Source organism: Puntigrus tetrazona, chromosome 11 (assembly GCF_018831695.1).
Source record: "Puntigrus tetrazona isolate hp1 chromosome 11, ASM1883169v1, whole genome shotgun sequence".
In the NCBI taxonomy this organism is placed as follows: domain Eukaryota; kingdom Metazoa; phylum Chordata; class Actinopteri; order Cypriniformes; family Cyprinidae; genus Puntigrus; species Puntigrus tetrazona.
Window position 1 is genome coordinate 8117823 of NC_056709.1, and position 21665 is coordinate 8139487.

At 38.9% G+C, this 21665-nt stretch overlaps 1 protein-coding gene across 1 annotated transcript in view; it reads left to right on the forward strand.

Annotated features, from left to right (window-relative positions):
• bsnb (bassoon (presynaptic cytomatrix protein) b) overlaps positions 1 to 21665 on the forward strand; it is a 75131-nt gene that overhangs the window by 42404 nt on the left and 11062 nt on the right. Inside the window, 2 exon segments of the mRNA XM_043252060.1 lie at positions 13846 to 14046; positions 15012 to 21275. Of these exon segments, the coding sequence (XP_043107995.1) occupies positions 13846 to 14046; positions 15012 to 21275 (6465 nt within the window).

Consider the following 21665-nt stretch of genomic DNA (forward strand, 5'->3'; position numbering starts at 1 on the left):
AGAGCTTGATTCTGCAAGGCAGGCCGATAAAATATTGATAGGGAGGTTCAGCTTAGCTCGTCCCTAAATCGTTAACTTTTAACGAGTTTATCACAGCTTTCGATATGAGATCCTTGATCAAGTCACCCAGTTTTTCCCAAATGGAGGCGGGATATGTCACTTCGGATTACCATCTTCCTTTTTGTTCTTTCCACTCGGTTATTCTGGGACTTGTGGTGCTCGTGAGGCAGTAAGGAGACCTGCTTAGAAATCCCAGTCTGAGTTTTTTAATTAAAGCCGAGTGCATGTTGAATTATTTTCATTTTATTTCCCATGTTCATTACGACTGTTGATTGTCTGATTGTAGAATATAATCTGGTGGGATCTTGAGTAAAAGTCAAGGCAGACTGGGTAACTATTAATTAATAAGATATTAATCTTTCAAAATGTTCTATTTGTCCATACAACATGCATATTTTTTTTTTTTTTCAAGAAATTTTGTTTCATTCAGCAAAGACTAATTAAATTGAAAATTCAGCTTTGCCATCACAGGATTAAATTTATTAAATAGAAAAAGAATTCTGTAATATTATTTCATTGTATTACCGTTTTAGTGTATTTTAAATCAAACAAATGCAGCCTTGGTGTGTTTTAAAATCAATCACTGGTTATTATTTGCTTACTTTTATTTTGTACTTTTTGTATTTATTGTATTTTTTTAAACAATGTGAGTAAAAAAGAATTGATATTAAGTTATATAATAGTTATATTTATCAAATTTAATGTATTGAACAAACCTGAATTAACAGCGGACAATAGTATATTTTTAAATGAACATTAACGTTATTGTAGAGTGTAACCAAATTGTTTAAGAAACTGTCTCACATAACAACAATGACACTGTGAAGATGTCCAAGATGCCTCAGGAATTATTCAGATTCCCTTTTTTGAGTGCTGTTAGCATGTTATGCTAAAGCAACAAACATGGCCTCCGAGGCTTTCCCGTGAGTTCTGAATCTGTGAATGTTGGCAGAGGTCAAAAACCATTTGTCTCCGGACTAGATTGCTGTTGTGTTATGCAGACAGCTCTATTCATCAGACTAATGCTCCTGAGGGGGTCGATGCCCGTCTCAGACTGGATATGTTTTACACAGATGAATCTGACCTCAGCATTTCCTGCTTCCTGTGTGTGATGGCACTGATTGGCTGGGCCGAATTGATTTGATTGATTGATTGGTCTTCGCTCACAGGTGCTGGAAAAGTTGTGACTCATGGAGTGGAAACAGTTTCATAATTAAATGACGACATTGTTCCTGTTTAGCCTTAATCATCAAGACCAGACCACAAAGCCAAGTACATTTTTCTTTTTTTGAATATATGATTGAGCCACGAATTTGTATATCTTATGGATAACAAAACTTTTTTTTCAATCTTATTATTCAACTGTAAGTATAGGTGACTTCCCTATTAGTTTGTTTTGTAAGCATTACCTTGTTTTAGGAGTAATGAATGATTAGATGTTCCCACTTTATATTAGCTGTCCCTATGTGTAAAAAATAACTCTTAGGTACATTGTACCTCATGTTCATATTGAATTGCATAAAGCTTTTGTTTACGTATTGTTTAATCTTAAATAGAAGCCTTTCAAACAGTTTTCTGCCAAAATAAAAGCTTGTTTGAAAATGAATTGACAGATATACATACTAATATTGTAATTTACAGTTGTACTGTAAAATTAATATAATTACATTATTTTTCCTAAATACTCGTTTTTGTATTTTACAGTGAAATAATTCAATAATAATGTTTCTTAATGTTTAATTTGTAATATGTCTTGTCATTAATTGCAAACCTGGAGCCTGGAGCTTTTTAAAATCACAATCCAATTTATCCTTGGATACTGTATTTATTTGTTATAGGATTATCGTATCATGTTTTATTGTCTGTAGTTCTTGCTTAGCATAGCATGTGAACCTTTTGAGCCACTTATTGTGCAGTTTTAGTCATTTTTTGTCACTTTCTCCTTTTTCTGTTTTCACTGAAAATAGAAATGTAAAGGCAGCGACTGTACGCACTAGAATGCTATTTTCTATTTGCAATGGATGCTATTTACAAAAAGTATGAATTGCATATTCTCTTAGTGATAGATGCTACTATTGACACTAAGCGCAATATACCTATAGATTCTGTTTAAATTGTTAAAATAGCAGGATTTTATGCTATTTATAGCTACTACTGAATGCAAATAGCAGGTGTAAATTATAATTTAAATTCATATTATTAAATGGATGACACCTTACCGGGAAAGTAAAGCTCTCCCTACACCTACCCTAACCCTACCTGATACTTTATTTTCAACTTTTTGATTATTTTAATAATTTTTATTGAGATTTGAAAAGGCTGGGGAAAAAAATCGTACTAGCCCAATCACACGTTGGTGGGCGGAGTTAGTGTAAATATCCTTTGCCTAGAAGTCTAGGGTATTTGCACTTATTGTAAATAGACAGTACTATTAGTCAATTCCATAAGGAAGGATTAGTTGGTCTCTGAAAATGTGCCATCCGTTATTCAGTTAGACCAGAATGTGTACGGATATGTAATGACCGTATTTTGTAGCTAAAATGCAATTCAAAACTCACTTATAGCTATACTTGAGTAGATAGTATAGTATAAAGTAGATAGTATACTCTTTGTTCACACGGGCATTGTCATTCTGAGGAGAAAACACTAACTGTCCGTTCTCTCTTTGTATGGTGTGCAATTAAGATCCGTCTTCACTTGAATTAGCGGTCTGGCCAAACCCATTAATTAGTAGTGCGTGTCAGAGACGTACATAGACACAAGTGCTGTGCTCACTGATGCTCTTCTGAGTCATAATGACTTCCTGAAGGCCTTTAGTCTTTCCTGACTCGATTGGCTGATGTTAATCACCTCGAATGTGATTGGCCGTTTCTAATAGCTCCCAGTCACATTGGCTCCCGTCTCCCGGCCAGCCCTGCATATCTCCTCATCAGGCCTGGAGAGCAGTGAAGGAAGAAATGAGAGATGGATGCTGAGACATGATGAGATGATAGTGAAGGATGAAGAAATGAGAGGAGAGGAGAATGGGAGTGCCAAGTGAAGAAACGGATATCTGTAGAAATCTAGACTCGCGACTGTGCGCTCTCAAGGTTTGTCCAGAGTAGTCCTGGACCTGCATCTCTCTAAACTCTTAAAAATATTGGTGCAGTTAAACATTACTTTTTGCAAATTAAACATAAAACTGATTAATTGATTGATTTTACATAAAGCATAAATGTTCTTGTTACTAGAGGGAGCAATCGTTCTTGCAGGCCAATTTAAGTGCTTAAATGAACTTGTGACATTTAATTTGATAACTTCATTCCATCTGCCACAGTCGGGCCGGGGAATTTGTAGGTCAGCCTCGAAGGACTGAATATATTGCTGTTGTCACTTTCACTGACTGACAGTAGCGACTCTCGTTTAGTATTAAAAATACAAAAAATTATACCTGGCATAGGAAATCAACAGATTAATTGCCATTTTTTGATTTCCTTCTGTAATTTTGGTGAAAATTCAAGTTACCATGGTGTAAATTTGGTAAAGTGATGTACTATAAAGTCATTTGTATCTCACAGTGAGACTGAAAATCCAGCGGATCAGTCCTTTCCCTGTTATGCTTTAACAAAAGCAGTTAAATTGACAGAGAAGAATAGTTCCTATGAGAGTAATCCTCGCCTTTGGCGCTTAATACACACAGGCCCTGATCTTACACTTTTCACATCAGTCCATGTCCTCAGTGGGATGTCTAAGGAGATTTCCCACTGCCTTTTTGACCAGGGAACGTACTCTGTGGACACAGACGTTAATGCTTTCCCAAAGCATGTTGTATATGTGTGAACAAACATGTTTTTGATTTTCATCGAGCTATTACTCCAGTAGTTGACCTGAAAGTGAAAACTGACCAAAGAAGGCAATTTATGCTAAATTAAATTAAATTAAATTAAATTAAATTGTATTATTTAATTTATATTTTAAACAATATAAAGCAAATAATTAAATGTACATTAAAAAATATATATAGCATTATTGTATATTTGTTTTGCTTTTCCTGGTAATTTGAATTTAATTTAATTATTAAAATAAAATAAAATAAAATATTTATTCCATCTGATTATGTTTAATAGTATGACATTCATTAGAGTGATTTCCTGTGGTGATGGTGTAGCGGTTAATTTTCTGGGATGTAATCTAAATGTTTTAGCTTTACCACTGTGCCTCTATACTTGCCCATAGGTGACTGTATCAAATGTGCTGTAATTTGCTTTAGGTATAAGCATCTGCTAAAAGCCAAATAGCCCAATGAGAATAACCTAAGCACCCAGCGTCAGTTCCTGAATATTAGACTTTCTCTGGCTGTCCGAAGTAAAATATGTTTGGGTTGAGAGTCAAATGCTCCAAGGTGTAGTCAAGAGATCTGGGCTTCCACTCAGGTAATCAGAGAGCATTATGGGCCGCAGGAAGCTGCTGTTCAGGGCAACAGTTTTCACACGGCACTTACTTCATTACAGATAACATTTGATATGGTCTGCGGTGTGTGTGTGTGTGTCTTGTTATTGCCATTACACCCTGTCTGTCACCGAGCGTCTGTGTGATTTCATTTTAAAACGACTGATGCACAGCGACACAAGCCGTAAATAAAGAGCGCAAATACATGACCCTGCCCTGCTCGGCCCTGAGAGGGACTAACAGCGCGTGCTCGCACCGGCTTAATCGCTGATGACAGCCTGTTATCCTGCAGCGACACGCGGGTGCTATTCAGGTCGTTTATGTGTGTATGTGATAGGGCTTCATTGTTATTTTAAAGTAGAGGTGGGCAGAACAAACAGATATCACAGTATAGATAATTCTAGTCTACCATTCAAATGTTTAGTTTATATTGTGAGTCAGTACTTTTTTTTTTTTAATGAATGAACGATCATGTGACACTGAAGACTGGAGTAATGATGCTGAAAAACATTCAAATAGAGAACGTAACAGCAATAGTACTTCAAAATACTACTTTTCATTAAAAAACAAAACAACAAAAAAGTCTTTTGAACAGAAGTATATATTACAGTAACTACAGATCGCAGGGATTTTTTTGGCTAGAAATAAATTATGCATATCAGTGCATTCAGTTTTTAACGGTTATATTTATTGTAACAATGGCAATTTATTTAATTTGTTGTGTATTTGCACATCATTTCTACATGACTTCATGTTTCTTTGCCTTTCTCATTTGAAAATGATGAAAATCAATTCTGGCCGCTCGTATACTGGATGTCAGGTGCGGGATAAATGGTATAGCAGAACTTGGCTAAAATTCATATTTGGTCATTGTTCATTTACCCCCATGTCGTTCCAAACTCGTACAAGCTTTGTTAGTCTTTAAACAGGGCCGAATTGTTGAATGAAGTCATTGTTTTTGTTTTACGTCTGTACAAAAAGTATTCTTGTATCTTCAGAACTTTATGGTTTAACTGTTGAAGGCAAATAGACTTTTCTGACTATATGTCTTTCATACTTTTCTGGACCCAGTCACAAGCCTCTCGGTTTTTCATTTAAAATATCTTAAATTGTGTTCTGAAGATGAACAAACCTTTTATCGGTTTCAAACGACAGTGATTAGTAACCTAATTTTCGTTTTAGGGTGCAGTAACCCTTTAACACATTTCCATGTTTGTACTTTGACAACTTTAATTTATTCCTTCCTTCAGAAACGTTCATGTAATTTTTCCTTGTAGATGTGGTGGTTACATCAGCAGAAAATGAACCTGTCTGAAGCAAAGAAAATTACTGGATGCTCATAACAGCATAAGAAAACAAATATATTCTCTTTAAAATAATGTCAAATGTTGTGTAAAAAAAGACAAGGATCTGTATTGAAGAATAGCTCACCTAAAATGAGTTTGTTGCTTGATCAAAGCAGATTTTGAGAAATTTAGTATTATGCTCACCAATGGATCCGCTGCAGTGAATGGGTGCCGTCAGCTCTTTGGACTCTCATTCTTATGGCACCCATTCGTTGCAGAGGATCTACTAGCGAGCAAGTGGTGTAAATCTCTCCAAATCTGTTCCTAAATGTCTTGGATGGCCTGAGAGTGATTGAAGTTTCAGTCAAATTTAAGTTTTGTACTGAACTATACCTTTAATATTTTCATGTTGTCTTATTTCTAATATCCAGACAGTTTCTCTCTTTCACAGTTTTGACTGGCCAGAAAAGTAAGAGAATAATTTGAATAATAGGGCAATTGTAATGTAATGCAAAACATAAATCAGGGCGAATTCACAGCTTAAAGGGAGAGTTCACGCCAAAATGGCATTCCTGTCATCATTTATTCTCCCTCGTATTTCTCCAACCTGTATGACTTTCTTTTTTTGCTGTAAAGCAAAAGGAGATGTAAGACAGAATAATAGGGACCGAGATCCTCAGTCACCATTCACTTTTATTGCAATTTCCCCCGATACAATGAATGATGATTGAGCCAGTCATTCTCTCTAACATCATCTTTTGGGCTTCACAGAACAAAGTGAAGTTGACATCAGTGATCAAATTGACAGAATTTTTTTTATTTTTGAGAGAACCAATCCTTTAATGCAAAATCTAATATTTTCATCTTTGATGTGTAATTGGGAGAATAACTATAGCAGACAAAATCTCTGCAAATCCTAACTGACTGCTCTTTCACAAGTTCCTCCTCTCTATTATTTTGCGTTGTGTAATATCACTGCTTCTCTAAGGCTAATATATAAATATGATTCAAAGTCTTTTCTTAGCCCCAGGTGCTGCAGGAGCTTCAGTTGAGACTCTCCGCGTGCAACAAGCAAAGAATTCGGTTCTCACAGGTTTATGCTGCAGTGAATGAATCCCAGTGCTATTAATGGATAGTGAGGCGGTACAGGAGCAAATTACTGTAACATATGCATTGCAGTGCTTTCGCTCAGGTGGATGCAAATGCACGCGCAGATGGCTTTCTCTTTCTCTACATATCTTTCTCTCTCTCTCCCCCTTTTCTTTTCTCTGATGGAGTTTGAATGGGGGCTCTTTGAGTGCCTTTATGCTGGATGATCTTTCATTTCCTACTCTCGGTAATCCGGTGCAGGCTCAGACTCAGGGCAGCAGGCCCGGAGGATCTGTGTTGGTGTGGGTGGGTGTGTGCGTGTGTGTGTGTGTGTGTGTGTGTGTGCATGCAATCCCACGTGGCCCATTGAAGGAGTCCCACAGGATTAACCCACATATCTCTTGACTTGCCCTGCAAAACCATCCTCACACACACATGCACACGCATGCGCACATAATCTTACAGCAGAGCATGACAGATGAATGCACACGCATGTGAGAAACATTCATAAATCAGTGTGAGAGTTGCTGAGAAAGCCAGTTTTATACTGTGGCACAGTCTATTGTCTAATACCATATCTATATATCTATCGTTCTATCTATCTTTCTATCGTTCTATCTATACCATTCTGTCATTCCATCGAAATAATTTTGTTGATATAAATGATAATACTATATAAAATGCTTCATATATATATATATATATATATATATATATATATATATATATATATATATATATATATATATATATATATATATATATATATATATATATGTGTGTGTGTGTGTGTGTGTGCTGTAGGCACGAGTAGTAAAGGCCTGAGAAAGCCTGAGAGAGATACCACATTAGACTGCATTACCTTAAATGTGTGTTCAAATGTCAGAGCTGATTGATGAAGAAAAAACGGTTTAAATGCACAGGCAGATGGGAGTCCAGCGGTCGGGGTCAGGTATGTGACGTGTAGGGATGGTGAGTGGGTGTGTCTTGGCTGTTAATGAGCACTGACATTTCCTGTCTCAGCGTGAGTACCTGTGCCCAGTGGGCTGTCAGCAGGGATGGAAGCTTCCTGCCGAGACATGAGTGGCAAGCATACGCATGTGGCTGTTTATGTCAACGGGCGAATGGGAATTCTGGCAGAGCGGAGCGAGTGTGTGGACGGCGAGTGTGAGCATGTGGTTACACCTGTGCCCCGGTGTGGAGATGATTAAATGTGCTGTGGTTTGTGCTCTCTCTGGTGCCCTCCTCAGGGGAAACTAGGGAACTACTGCTTGGCGTTGAATGGATTTCCTTTAGTAATATATTAGTACACTCAATAAAATTACTGTGCCTCAATACAAATATAGATTTAAATTCCCTTTTTTCACCCCAACAATTTTAGCCTATTAATACTTTATATATAAAAGTATTAATATTATATATATATATATATATATATATATATATATATATATATATATATATATATATATATATATATGGTTAGTTTATATTATATTAATACATTTTTACCAAAGCATATATAGTGATAGATAGTACAGTGTTCTTCAAGAAGCATAGTTTCCACATGGTAAGACACGGTCAGAGATGTAACTTGTCACATGGTACCATCATTATGTACCACCATTGTTCCCATGCAAACTCTGTCATGTAACCACAGCTCATGCTGATCTGCAGGTGTCTGGTCAGAGGGTGAGTCAGCACATCTAACTGTGTGGATCAATCCAGCCTTTTTCTTTCCTGATACCTGTGGAGAGGCATCTCTGATTGTTCTTTTAATGAACATACAGTTATATATATATATATATATATATATATATATATATATATATATATATATATATATATATATATATATATATATATATATAATAAAAAAATCAATATACGCATTTATACAGATAAAACAAAATTTTTTGGGATGGAGTTATCCAAAAACCAAAAACAAAAATGCTTTGTAATAATTATACTGTTAAATAATATAAAGTAATTTAACACAATTTTAATGATAATGAATAAAAAAAAACAGCTACAGCTTTGTAGAATTCTAAATGTCTTGACATTTACAATGATCAATTTAATGCATATTGTAAGGTAAGGTACTACAGTAAGGTTGAGTACTAATTTCTTACTAAAAGTCTTACTGATCACTGGGGCATTACTATGCAATTTTCTAGGATGTTCTAGGTGATTGTGGGTGGTTTCCTATATGTCCTTGAAGTTTGTAATTTCTAAATATGATTTACATCTAGTGTTGGGGAGTACTCTCAAAAAAAGTAACTAATTAAATTACTTAGTTACTTTTTATGGAAAGTAATGCATTACATTACTTGCGCATTACTTGTGCATTACTTTTATGTTACTTTTTAAATATGACCATGGCTGGATTGTTTGTTTTTAATTTAAGAAGTTCTATTTATAGCAGATTTAAAAGCCTTTTCACACAAAAAAGTGTAATGAATAAAACACAGGCTGAAGGAAGAGTGAAATCATGTCTATGCAGTATATTACAGGAAAAGAAGGTTCAGTAGTAGTGACCGCTATTTAAATAAAGATTTATTGCGATTACTTCAAACAGTCTGGCATGTTTCATAGCTGTCTAATCAGATGGAAAAAAAGAGTAATCTTATTTGAATGTACTGTATTCAGGATGTCCCTGATACTATATACCAAATTATGTTTAATTCTTTAAAAGACTCTGGAGCCTTTGCATATCTTTGAGGATTCTGGTCATAACCACTGTCTGTATTTCTGATATAGAAAGCATTGGAGCCATCATGAGATTATGTAAGAGATTGTCTTATGTAAATCTTGTATTCACAGAAATGAGCTAATTTAATTTGTTGGACTGTAGATGGCTCTGTTTGTCTGGAGTAAATGTACAAATTGCTGCATTTTAACTGAAAGGCTCAAACATTTACCTCTGTGATGGTAATATTTTAATGTCAAACCTCTAAATCTGACTATTACAGTCTGTAACTTTAATTTACATGTAAAAGTTTTTGTCTTTTAAAAAAAAAAGAGAGCAATCGTATTATTAATATATTTAGAACACGCTTCTTATCCTAAGTGACTTTTTTTGTTTTTGTTTTTCAAAGACCATTCTTCTTAGAGCAAGGACACAGTGGTTTTAGCTCATTAATCATTCATTCTAGGGTTTAAACCTATAACCTTTCAGCTACCAGCATGCCACCTCAATGTCCTGCAATAACTGTAGTAGTGTGTAGTACCTTAACAAGATTACAATTGCATTACTAGCTGAAAGCTGCATTTAGAGCATTTAACAGTTCTCTATTTAAATGTTTTACATTTAATGTACATTTATTTATTTGAAAAATTTGTAGTATTGTTAGCACTCTAGTTATTGATATTAAGACGAACGCTGCGTACTTACAGAGTTGCTTCGGATAAATGTCTACTAAATGAATAAATGCGAATATATTTTGTCTAAATTTCTTCTAAATGAAGTTATTCCCAGAACAGTGACTGCAAAAACATAGCCATTTCACTGCCGTTTCCAACTCTGTTCCCGGCATGGCCAAGTGAATTGATTTGTGATATGCACTTTTTATTGCTTGATTTGGCATTGCGTGTGATTGTAGAAAATGGAAAACAAAGGTAGGCGATAAACAAATGAAATCTATTTCCCATGGCAAGACAAATGCACCTCTCTTCAGTCAGTTGTGCAGACACTTCACTTACAGTACTGGCCCTGGGTATGTAAAATGCATCAGTTCTCGCTTTCAAAATCCTATATGCAAATCCTTCGCAGCCTTAGACTGGCAAGTTGTCTAGCAGAAAGCAGCCTGGTAGATGAAAAGTGTGAGTTTTTCTTGGATGTCGATATGAAAGAATGACAAGAAACACCATGTGTTGAAATTTTTGTCAGTAGCGTGCTGTTGTGTATAATCAATTTTAATAAACCTGCCTAACTGTGATAAATTCTGCTTGCACACATAAAACATACAAGCATGCATACTTCTTTCTCTTGCTTTTTGTCCCCTCAGTCTTACAGAGATTGATTATGTGGCCTGTGTGTTTTTCCCATTAGGCAGTGAGTTGCAGAGTTTTATGTAAAGCAATACAAAGGCTAAGGCTTTACACCCACTATCTCTTAAAGGGAATCTTTTAAGAGCTGTACACATCTCTGCCCTTCACTACAAAGTTTAAATGACTATAAACTGATCTGCTAACATTGATCTCTTGCGTTTTCATTTTTCAAGCTCTATCTTTGTATTTGCTGAGCTGTGTAATGGTTTGTGAATAGGGACCAATGCTTGCCATGTTTTCGTAACGGGAGGGAGAATGGTTTAGAAAACAAACTAATCTATATGCTAATTATTAACAGTCATCATTTGCATTTACATTAAGATATTTTTATAGGGTAGAAGACTCATTTCATTCTGAGAGGTGTATACCCTGCCTACTGAACATGAGTGGTGTGTAAAATTCAAGACGTTCCCTTTATAGCCAGAGAAGGTGTCTACACTGGAAGTGTCCATTGTGGTTTCACTTCTTGCAAAGCTTCATTTTCCTGTCTGTATTAAAATGATTTGTTTACAAATGCCGTATTATTACTGTTAGATGATGCACAGCTTTGATTCTCCCAGCACTGACAAACTCATGCCATTGTGGCGCAATATAAAGCAGTCATGTAGATGGCTTTTGATTTAATCTGGAAACTTAAACTTTTGAGACTTTCGGATGCATGCAGCGATTTATAATGAAAGTGGTTTATGTAACATTTAAAATCTATTGAATGCACGTCTGCACCTGCTTGATGGCAACATCAAAAGACACTGTAGGAGCAAAAATACAGACAAAAAGACAGTAACACGGGTATGCAGTTAGCTAAATCAGGTCCGGTGGATTAACTAAATAATGTTAGCAAATATTTGTTTTACAGTTAGTCCATTAATCCAGGTATTTACTAAATACTTGTGTAGTGGATTGGTACCATGCTAATGCTATACTTTGGCATCCAGTATTTTATAGTTTTATAGATTGATATTTAACTTTGAATTTCAAATCAAACCAGAATTAACAGATTGTCTGGTGAGAGCTAACATTGCATCTGTGGTTTCCATACTTTCTGAAACTCACGTCCTCACAAAATACTACATTATTAATTCTTCATTTTATTCTATTTCGGAGGCTTTTCCTATTTTATCAAACCATCATTAATAACCTCTAAAGCCAAAAGTGTCATACATTTTTTTAATGCAAAAAACCTGTGTTTTAGAACTCAAGCATTTGTTTAAATTCGTCCAGTCCAAATGAGTTGCAGCTTTCACACATCATTCACTTTAAAATGACACTAACAGTTTTTCTTGAGCTTTCTTGACAGGCACACACTGCATTACCTCTGCTTTGTCCATTATGCTAAAAGCACACCTCAGAAATTACTACACTCACACAACGTCCATTCCACTTCAACACAGCATATAAAAAGCAGAAAGGCACAGATGGCGGAGCATTTTGTGAGCTTTGCACAAGCATTGAGTGAATGCTGCACCTGTTTATATTTAGCTTCAGTGTGGAGCACTGGGGGGGGTGGTAGAATCAAAAAGAAAAGGCGTCTGTCTTGCATGGCAGAACCTTTCCTTTTCTCAGCCTCTCCCCAGATTTCATCCTGACCCGCTCTAGCAGTCAAGCAAAGCTGTGCACATATATTTTGTCTGAATTTTATTAAAAGTAAAGCTGTTTACTTACCACAAAGAGCTTCTTTATATACTCAACAGCTTGGCTTTGGAGAGTTTAATGGCATAACATGTATGAAGTTACAAGTTATATATGACTTATTGCCATTACTTTGTAGAACACAAAAACATTTGTGTTTAACTTCCTATAGATTTCCGTTAATTCATATGAAAAAATATGAATAGAAACATTAACAACTGGTTAGCACTGCCTTAGCAAGTGCCTAAAAAATATTTAGATAATGACTTATTTTGGCTATTTTGGCCCAGTTGACATAAGTGAGCAATTTTTGATGCAGGTTTGTGGTATGATTGTGTATGCTTTGTGCACCAAAGATCAACAAGCACCCCCATGGAATTCTTTCCCAATCTACACTGATGCAACTGCTTGTACATCACCCAACCTCAATCACTGCATAGAAACAAAACCCAGCAAACTATTTGAAAAGGCATTCTGTATAGAAGTCTGAAAGGAAAATCAAGTAAAGCGGGGCACAGCTAATTGAAAATTATCTCTTAAATTTAGACTAGGAGAACTATTAACTATGATACAGTAGGAATTACTGGCTCAATGCTTTAGAGAGTTTTACTATAAAAATGCTAATATTTTTTACTTTATAGCAATGCAATTAGGCTTAATAGGTTTTATGAGATCATTCTATCAGTGTCTATTGTATATTCCTGGTGCAATGTTTTGTATTTTGTTATTTTATATATCCGTTATAGATTATTCACTGCACTGCCACGTGTTTCTGAGCATTGTTCTAGAACCGAATACATGCGACTCATTCAGTATTTTGTGAGCTCATAATCCAAATTCAAAAGCAAAATCATTTCTTAATGATCATACGTTTATAGTTTCACACTCCTAAAGCATTGAATTAAATGCTTATTAACTTTGAATAAACAGGAGCCTCATGCTGTGGACAGTATCAGTCATCTTTCTGAGCTTGTGTGTCTTCCTGGACTTAACAGAGGCTAAATAATTGTGTGTGTTAAACACAGTGGCTTTGAAGAGAGTCAGAAAGGCCTTTGAGAAAAGGTCACGGTCTTGGCCAGGACCCAATTATGCTTGCTTGCTCGGCTTGACCAAATCCCTTTTGAATTACAATAGTAGTGTGACAAAGGCAGAGATAGTGCAAGAGAATGCCAGAGAGGGTAAGTGATGTGATAAATCACATGTAATCTGACTATTGACACTTTAACCTTGTCTACAGTTTTTTGCCCCCTTTATATCTCAATTGTTTCCATGTACTTATTACATATTTTCCTATTATTTTCAGAAGAAAGAATGGCTGTGTTTGACATGCCAGACCCAGAGAGCAATGTCAGGGAGCTTAGGGGATATTCCTCCTCCTGTGCCATCATCCGTTGGATCTCCCCGACTACCGGGTCCAGCCAATCAACAACAGCAGCGAGGGCCCAGTCAGCAAGCTGCGCTGAGACCTACCGGTCCTCAGCAGCAAAAGCCACCTGGTGCCCAAGTAAGTGGTCCTTTTTCTCCTGTAAAGCAAGGGGCGCCACAATCCAAGGGCCCCTCTCAACAATTTCCTGCAACTAAGGCTGAGACAGAAAAACAAGGCATTAACAAGAAACAAGCTATGTCCAAAACAGAAAAAGAGGGGGACATCAAAGCAACGTCTAAAAAGGGAACATCGGATAAAAAAGATGAGAAGAAAAGTAGTGGCATGCAGAAATCTAAACACGATGACGTGAGTGGCCCTCCGTGTCCTCATCACCACTGTCTTTGTCCTTCATAAGAGATCACTTCCGCATTCTATGATGGCAGTGTTATATGTTAAATAATATAACCAATGTCATCTGTGTTCATAACCATTTTAAAAATTAACAGTCTCAGTGGCTAATCACTATTTCCAGTACCTGATGGTTACAAGAGCACAGGAATGAGTCAACATCATTTAACTTTGTCTTATCCATTACAAAGAACTGAAGTTACAAATAGCCTCATGTAGCCATGTGACGTACACTATTCAAATTGCATGCCATGTTTATTTACGTCATTAACTAGTATAAATTATAGCATACTTTTACATTTACAGTTTTCAGGATGTTCAGGATTTAGATTTGGTTTTAGATTTTTTTGAGCTCATCCCCTCCAGGTTTTGCATGCTTGTCTAATGTGTTCCATTTGCATGTTTTGTATATTGTGCTTAATAAACTTTCGGTGTTTTATATGTTTTTTGACTTTGTAAATCTTCCAGTATAATTTAGATCAGGGGTGCCCGACCCTGCTCCTGGTTTAGCTCCAACTCCAACACCTCCAACATCTGAAGCAACTAATTATGATCTTAAGGATCGCTTGAAAATTAAAGGCAGGTGTGTTTGATTAGAGTTGGAGCTTTGCAGGACAGTTGATTGCCAGTTGGGCACCCCTGAATTAAATGATCATATGACCTATTACCTAATGCAGTGTCTTCTTCATTTACAGGATTCCAACAAGTCTAGCACACAAAGCCTGAGTGATACAGGCTACTCCTCTGATGGTATATCCAGCTCCCAGAGTGAGATTACTGGCTTGATCCAAGAGGACTCTATGAAGCTTAGTGAGAGGGGGATTTCTGACCAACGCAGCCCCCCAAGTCCATCTGAACTAACAAAACTGGAAAGTTCAATGCGACCACTGTTGGAGTCGCATACAGCCACTGACCAAGGACAGCATCATGATGGACGAGACACAGCAGAACAGCAGAGACCTCGATCTCTGTCTATAACACAAGATCAGGAATATGAGTCTGACGAGGAAGCATCGGATGATCTCAGTTGTAAATTACGACATGATTATGTGGAAGACAGTAGTGAAAGTGGCCTTTCTCCATTACCACCCCGACAGAAGAAGTCACAGAAAAACTTGACTGATGAGGAGTTCATGAGGAGACAGATTCTGGAAATGAGTGCAGATGAGGAAGACACAGCAGATGTTGAGGGCCACGTGAAGACAAAAAGGAGCCATAAACACAGTGGAGATCTAGGAAAAGAGAGACGTCGCCTGACGCAGCAATCTAGCAGTTTTGAAGAAGAAACTAAAAGCACTGATAGCTACAAGTCGGGGGAAGCAGATGACATGATGGCCTCACAAGGTGGTCTGAGACGATTTAAAACTATTGAACTGAATAATACAAATAGCTATAATCGTGACATGGAACTCAGCACAGATCATGACCTCAGGGAGCCTGAGCTTGAGATGGAAAGCCTTACTGGGTCACCTGAAGAAAGGTCAAGGGGAGAATACTCATCAACCCTCCCTGCAACCACACCAAGTTATACCTCTGGAACTTCTCCAACCTCTGTGTCATCAATGGAAGATGACAGTGATAGCAGTCCAAGTAGACGACAAAGGCTTGAGGAAGCAAAGCAGCAAAGAAAAGCAAGACATAGATCACATGGTCCACTACTGCCCACCATTGAGGACTCCTCTGAAGAAGATGAGTTGCGAGAAGAAGAGGAACTTCTGAGAGAGCAGGAGAAGATGAGAGACTTAGAGCAGCAAAGGATTCGCAGTACAGCCAGAAAAACTAAAAGGGACAAAGAGGAGCTGAGGGCTCAGAGACGCAGAGAGAGGTCGAAGACACCTCCTAGTAACCTTTCACCGATTGAAGATGCATCACCAACAGAGGAACTCAGACAAGCTGCTGAAATGGAAGAACTACATAGATCATCCTGCTCAGAATACTCTCCCTCCATGGATTCAGAAGCTGAAGGTTTTGAAATGGGTTCAAAGCTGTACAAGTCTGGCAGTGAATATAATCTACCTACATTCATGTCTTTGTACTCTCCAACAGAGAAAACCTCTGCTGTCTCTCCATCTGCAGCAGAGAAATCGTTAAAAAGTGCTGAAGAGGTTTATGAGGAAATGATGCGAAAAGCAGAGATGATGCAAAAGCAGCAGCAACGTACACCAGGAAGACAAGGACAACAAAACCAGGAAAGAGTACTTCAAACTGACAAGAAACATCATTTAGATTCTGGAACTTCTTTGAGTCCAGGTACAAGTCCTACCCAGATCTCAGCTCCAGTTTCATTCTCTGGAAATGATCCTTCAGGAAGAGGGACACAAAGAGTGCATGCTACTCAACAAAGTCAAGTTAGAATAAGCAACCAAACCTCCAAAGGAAGCAATGCTACTGGCTCCCAACAATCTCAAGTTAGGCAGCCTGCTCCCACACAGCCTCAAGGAAGACCTGGTGTTCAGGGGAAAGTACAGGGTCAAGTGCCTGATCCTGGAGCACCCTCCTTAACATCAAAGATGTTCTCATATCTTAAAGGCTCAAGTCCTTCCACATCCCCTTCCACTTCTCCCACACAAAGTCCAACGCGTGCCCCTGCACCTTGTACAACTTCTACAGTGGCACCTACTCAGACCTCTCAGATCCCTCATAGGGCTGGGGCACCACGTCTTTCAAGACAGCAGTCCTCCCAAGATTCCCCTGTTATGGTGATTACATTGGGATCAGGAACTAGCACTCAAACCAAACCAGTGACAGTGAATTCCTCCACCTCACCTTTATCTTCACCAACTAAAGACAGTCAACAGACAATATATCAGACTCAACACGCAACAGCAAAGTCACCCACATCACCACAGAAATATCCAGTTCACCCTTCGCCTCAACATAGCTTGCAAAGGACACAGATATCAGAAAGAGTTAGCGTGGCTGTGAGCACTGCCACCGCTGCTGGTTCCCAAAGTAGTGGATCTCTTCCAGTGGGAAACATATCTTTGTGCAGAATCTCCACAGTACCTGGTACCTCAAGAGTTGTAGAGCAAAGCACAGTTGGTCCAGGTAGTAATATAGTGGATCTTAGGGCACCAATGAAGCCTGCCCCAATTATCATGACAGACCAGGGTATGGACTTAACATCCCTAGCTTCTGATACACGCCGATACTCACTTGATGCAGAAACACCACAAAACCGTCATACTGCTGTACAGCCTCTTATTATGAATCTAAATGCACAGGCACAACCTCAGGTGTCAACAACTACACCAACAACTGTAAGTGTGACTGTGGCAGCATCCATGTTCATATCACAGCCAAAACAACCAGTCATTTATGGAGATCCTTTACAGAATAGAGTCGACTTTGGTCAAGGAGTTGGATCTGCAGTCTGTCTGACCCAGACCAGGCCAGTTATCACAGATCCAGCCATTCCAAAAATTGATGCTTGTCTGGAAAATTTAGGCATTCAACAGCAGCAACTTCAGAAGCAGCAACAGAAGCTTCAGCAGCAACAAGAGCTCCTTGAGCAACAGCTCCAGCAGCATCAACAAAATGCATCTTTTGCTCGGTATAACTTAGCTAATCAAGTACAGCCAATATTGTTAAAGAAAGACTTGGTGGTTAGCCAGAACACTGGCGGAGGGACCCAAACAGCAGTTAGCTCTATTCCCAAGATATCTCCGCTACCTCCACCAGCATTATCATGCTCTGCATCTACCACCCCTACACTTGGCCATGACATATATGGTGGGGTGGCTTTGGAATTAAAGAATAAGCCTGCTGTAATGAATCTCTCCACAGGAAAGCCCCAGGTAATGATGGTGCAGTTGGATGAAAATAACACTCAAGGAGGTACAGTGACCCAGCTTGTTAAAAGAGAGGAGCCAACTCCACCAGTAGAAGTTCTAGATCTCACTGGACAGATTAAACCAGAGAATCAGTTAGCTTGCTGTGACGTTGTCTACAATTTGCCATTTGCAGGTAGTTGCTCAGGTTCTTTTGCTCAGAGAGGTAAAACAGCACCATCAGATCCTTCTGCAGAGCCCCCCCAAGCGCCTGGGCAGCAAAGCCAACCTGGAAAAGATGGCTACCAATCAGCAAACATACAAGCATCCACAGATGAGCGCAAATCTTTTACCTTGCCTCCTCCAGGACGACTTCCACCATCAATGTCAGACAACAATTTAGCAGGTTCAAGTCTCCAATATTATCAGAGGACTGACCCTGGAGACCTAGCAGTCGATTTAAGCACCATGAAGCAGGCCTATGAGGCAGGTTATCTTGGAATGGGTGCCCAATATGGATCTTACACAGATTTGCGTCATCAAGGAGGTGATTCAGCTCCTCCATTACCGTTGTGAAGATATGGCTCAATGTCCAATATAAATGCAGAGTATAGTTATCTTTCACGTGATCTTGGTAATTTTCAAGAGTCTAATCTTGCACAGTATAGTGCCACCACAGCCAGAGAGATTAGCAGAATGTGTGCTGCTCTTAACTCCATGGAGCAGTTTGGTAGCCGATATACCAGTAATCCTGAGCTTCTGCAGTACGGTGCTGGGAGAGGAGGCCCTGCAGGAAGACTTAATCTTCAGCAAGGCCTAGCATCTATTAGAGCCAATCTCTTGTATGGTCCTGATGGCAGACCAACAGTACATGGTCAGACACTTACAAATTTAATTAATGCTAGACAAGCTAGCCTAAGGTCTTTGTATCCCCCTGCTGTAAGGACAGCTGATGGCATGATATATTCTACCATCAACACACCAATAGCCTCCACCCTGCCAATTACCACCCAGCCTGCCCCTGTTCTCAATCCTATGTTAAGAGGAGCATATGGATCTTACCCTTCAGCCAGTGTAACTGCTGTACCTCTGGCTAGCCTCACCAGGTTGCCTCAAGTAACCCCAAGAATGCCTCTTAATGCCCAAGGACCTTACAGATATCCTCCTCCAAATCGATTTTCAGTAACAGCTCCAGATACTTCATCAGGAAGTGTGCCGACAACTAGTACATCCCAGGAAGCTCCAGTTTACCTGGGAAAGCCTACAGTACCTGGTAGTATGTCAACAACTGCATCACCTAAAACTGGTCAACCTATTTCAAATTTGGGTATGCAAGGTGTACAGCCAGCGCATACTAGTACAGTGCCAGTTCAATCAGTTGGAAATGAACAGGCTCCCTTGTCTCATATTTCAGTAGAAGGTACTACAGCACAACTACCAATACAGCCCCAGACTCAACCACAGTCATTGGTGAAAGGTCAGGAACAAACTCAAAGCCAGCCACAACCTCAAAAATTGACAGTGCCACAAAAACAGTCCCAGGCAATTACTAGAGTTTTTCCAGATGCATCTGCCAGTACCACTATAACCACATCTGCTAATATTGAGAGGGAAAAAGAAGAGGAACGGTTGCGACTACAACAGGAGCAGCTCTTACAGCTAGAGCGAGAACGTGTTGAGTTAGAGAAACTGCGTCAGCTACGTTTACAAGAAGAGTTGGAGAGGGACCGCATGGAACTCCAGAGGCACAGAGAGAAAGAACATCTGCTCATGCAGCGGGAGATACAAGAGCTACAGACCATCAAGCAGCAGGTTCTTCAGCAGCAACAAGCTGAAAGGGAAACCCAGCTTGTGATGCAAAGAGAGCAGTTGGCACAGCAAAGGATGCAGCTTGACCAAATTCAGTCCCTACAGCAGCAACTCCAGCAGCAGCTTGAAGACCAAAAGAGGCAGAAAACAGCAGCAATTGAAGCAGCAGCAGCAGCTGCAGCAGCAGATGCCGCAGCTGCTTCTGCGGCGGCTGCAGCAGCAGCTACAACAGCTCAAGGGGCTATTCAAGGTGTAATGGTTGGTGGAACGACACCTCAAACTATTTCCATTATCTATGATCAGAGTGGTAGAATTATTCCACAAGAGGGCCAGAGTGTGCAGATCTTGCCATGTGCTGATGGGCAGGTGGTCCAGGCTGTGGTGTCCACTAGGCCTCTGCCCAGCTCTTCTTCAGAGATGTCACTTAAAAATAGTGAAGATCAGGGAGATGTTCGGATTATGAAGAAACAAAACTCTATGCCTCGTTTGAGGAATGGGTCAGAGGATGAGTCATGCAAAAGAATTGCAGATTGCAGTGTCCAAACTGATGATGAAGACACAGAGGATAAACTTATGTCTCGTCGTCGTAGAACTAGACGTATTGCTGACTGCAGCGTTCAGACAGATGAAGAAGACCAGGGTGAGTGGGACAGTCAGCCAATACGGCGCAGACGTTCAAGGTATTCTAAGCACTCTGAACCAACTGCAGAGACTAAGAGTGATGCATCTAAATCTAGCATTGCCATTCAGACCTCCATTGACTCTTCATGTCAGACTGAGTCAGATCAGTTGGGTAGAATCTCTCCAGCCATCCACATTACCATGGCTGAAACATCAAAGGTTGAACTACTTCACTACATATCTGCTCCAGAAAGAACCCATAAGGGAGAGAGTTTAGCCTGTCAAACTGATCCAGAGGCACAATCCCAAGGAGTTGTTGCTCCTCAGCTTAGTGTTCCCACTACCGTTAGTCCCTATTCCACTAGTCTGCAATTAGTTGGTGCCATGCCAACCAAGTTTGAAAGGAGAAAGCCAGACCCATTAGATATTGGATATCAGCAAGCACAGCAGCACAATGAATCTCCTTCCCGTCAACCTCCCAAATCTCCACAAGTGCTGTATTCTCCAGTGTCTCCATTGTCTCCCCATCGTATGTTGGAGACTACTTTTACTTCCAGCGAGAAGCTTAACAAGGCACATGTGACTCCCCAACAAAAAGCCTTCACTGCAGAGTCACCACAAAGGCATCAGACTATTCCAAGGCCCATAAAGAGTGTTCAGCGGTCCATGTCAGATCCTAAGCCTCTCAGTCCAACATCAGAAGACCCAGCCAAGACCAAATTCTCCTTATACCAAAGTCAAACTAGCCCAGCAAGCCAGGTATGAAACCATTTTATTACTTGCAAAAAAATGCTAATTACTATACTGTTTTCTTTTGTTGGCTACAAAACTACAGCTTGTAAATATTAATTTTCAGACAAATCAATTCCCATTGTTACTATATTTATACAAAACAATGTATAATTGTATAGAATTTAATAATCCTGGTAAACAATTGTTTTGTTTTAGGGTCATAGTTATAGGTGTAGGTTAGACAGCACCAAATCTGTTCACATGAAAAGCAATATAAATTAAATATTATAAAATAAATATTTTTATTTAATTTCTTCATGTTTTTTATTTGATATTTATTCTCTGCTTTATCTTTACTTTTACACACACACACACACACACACCCACACAGAAAAACTGCTATATCTGGCAAAGTCT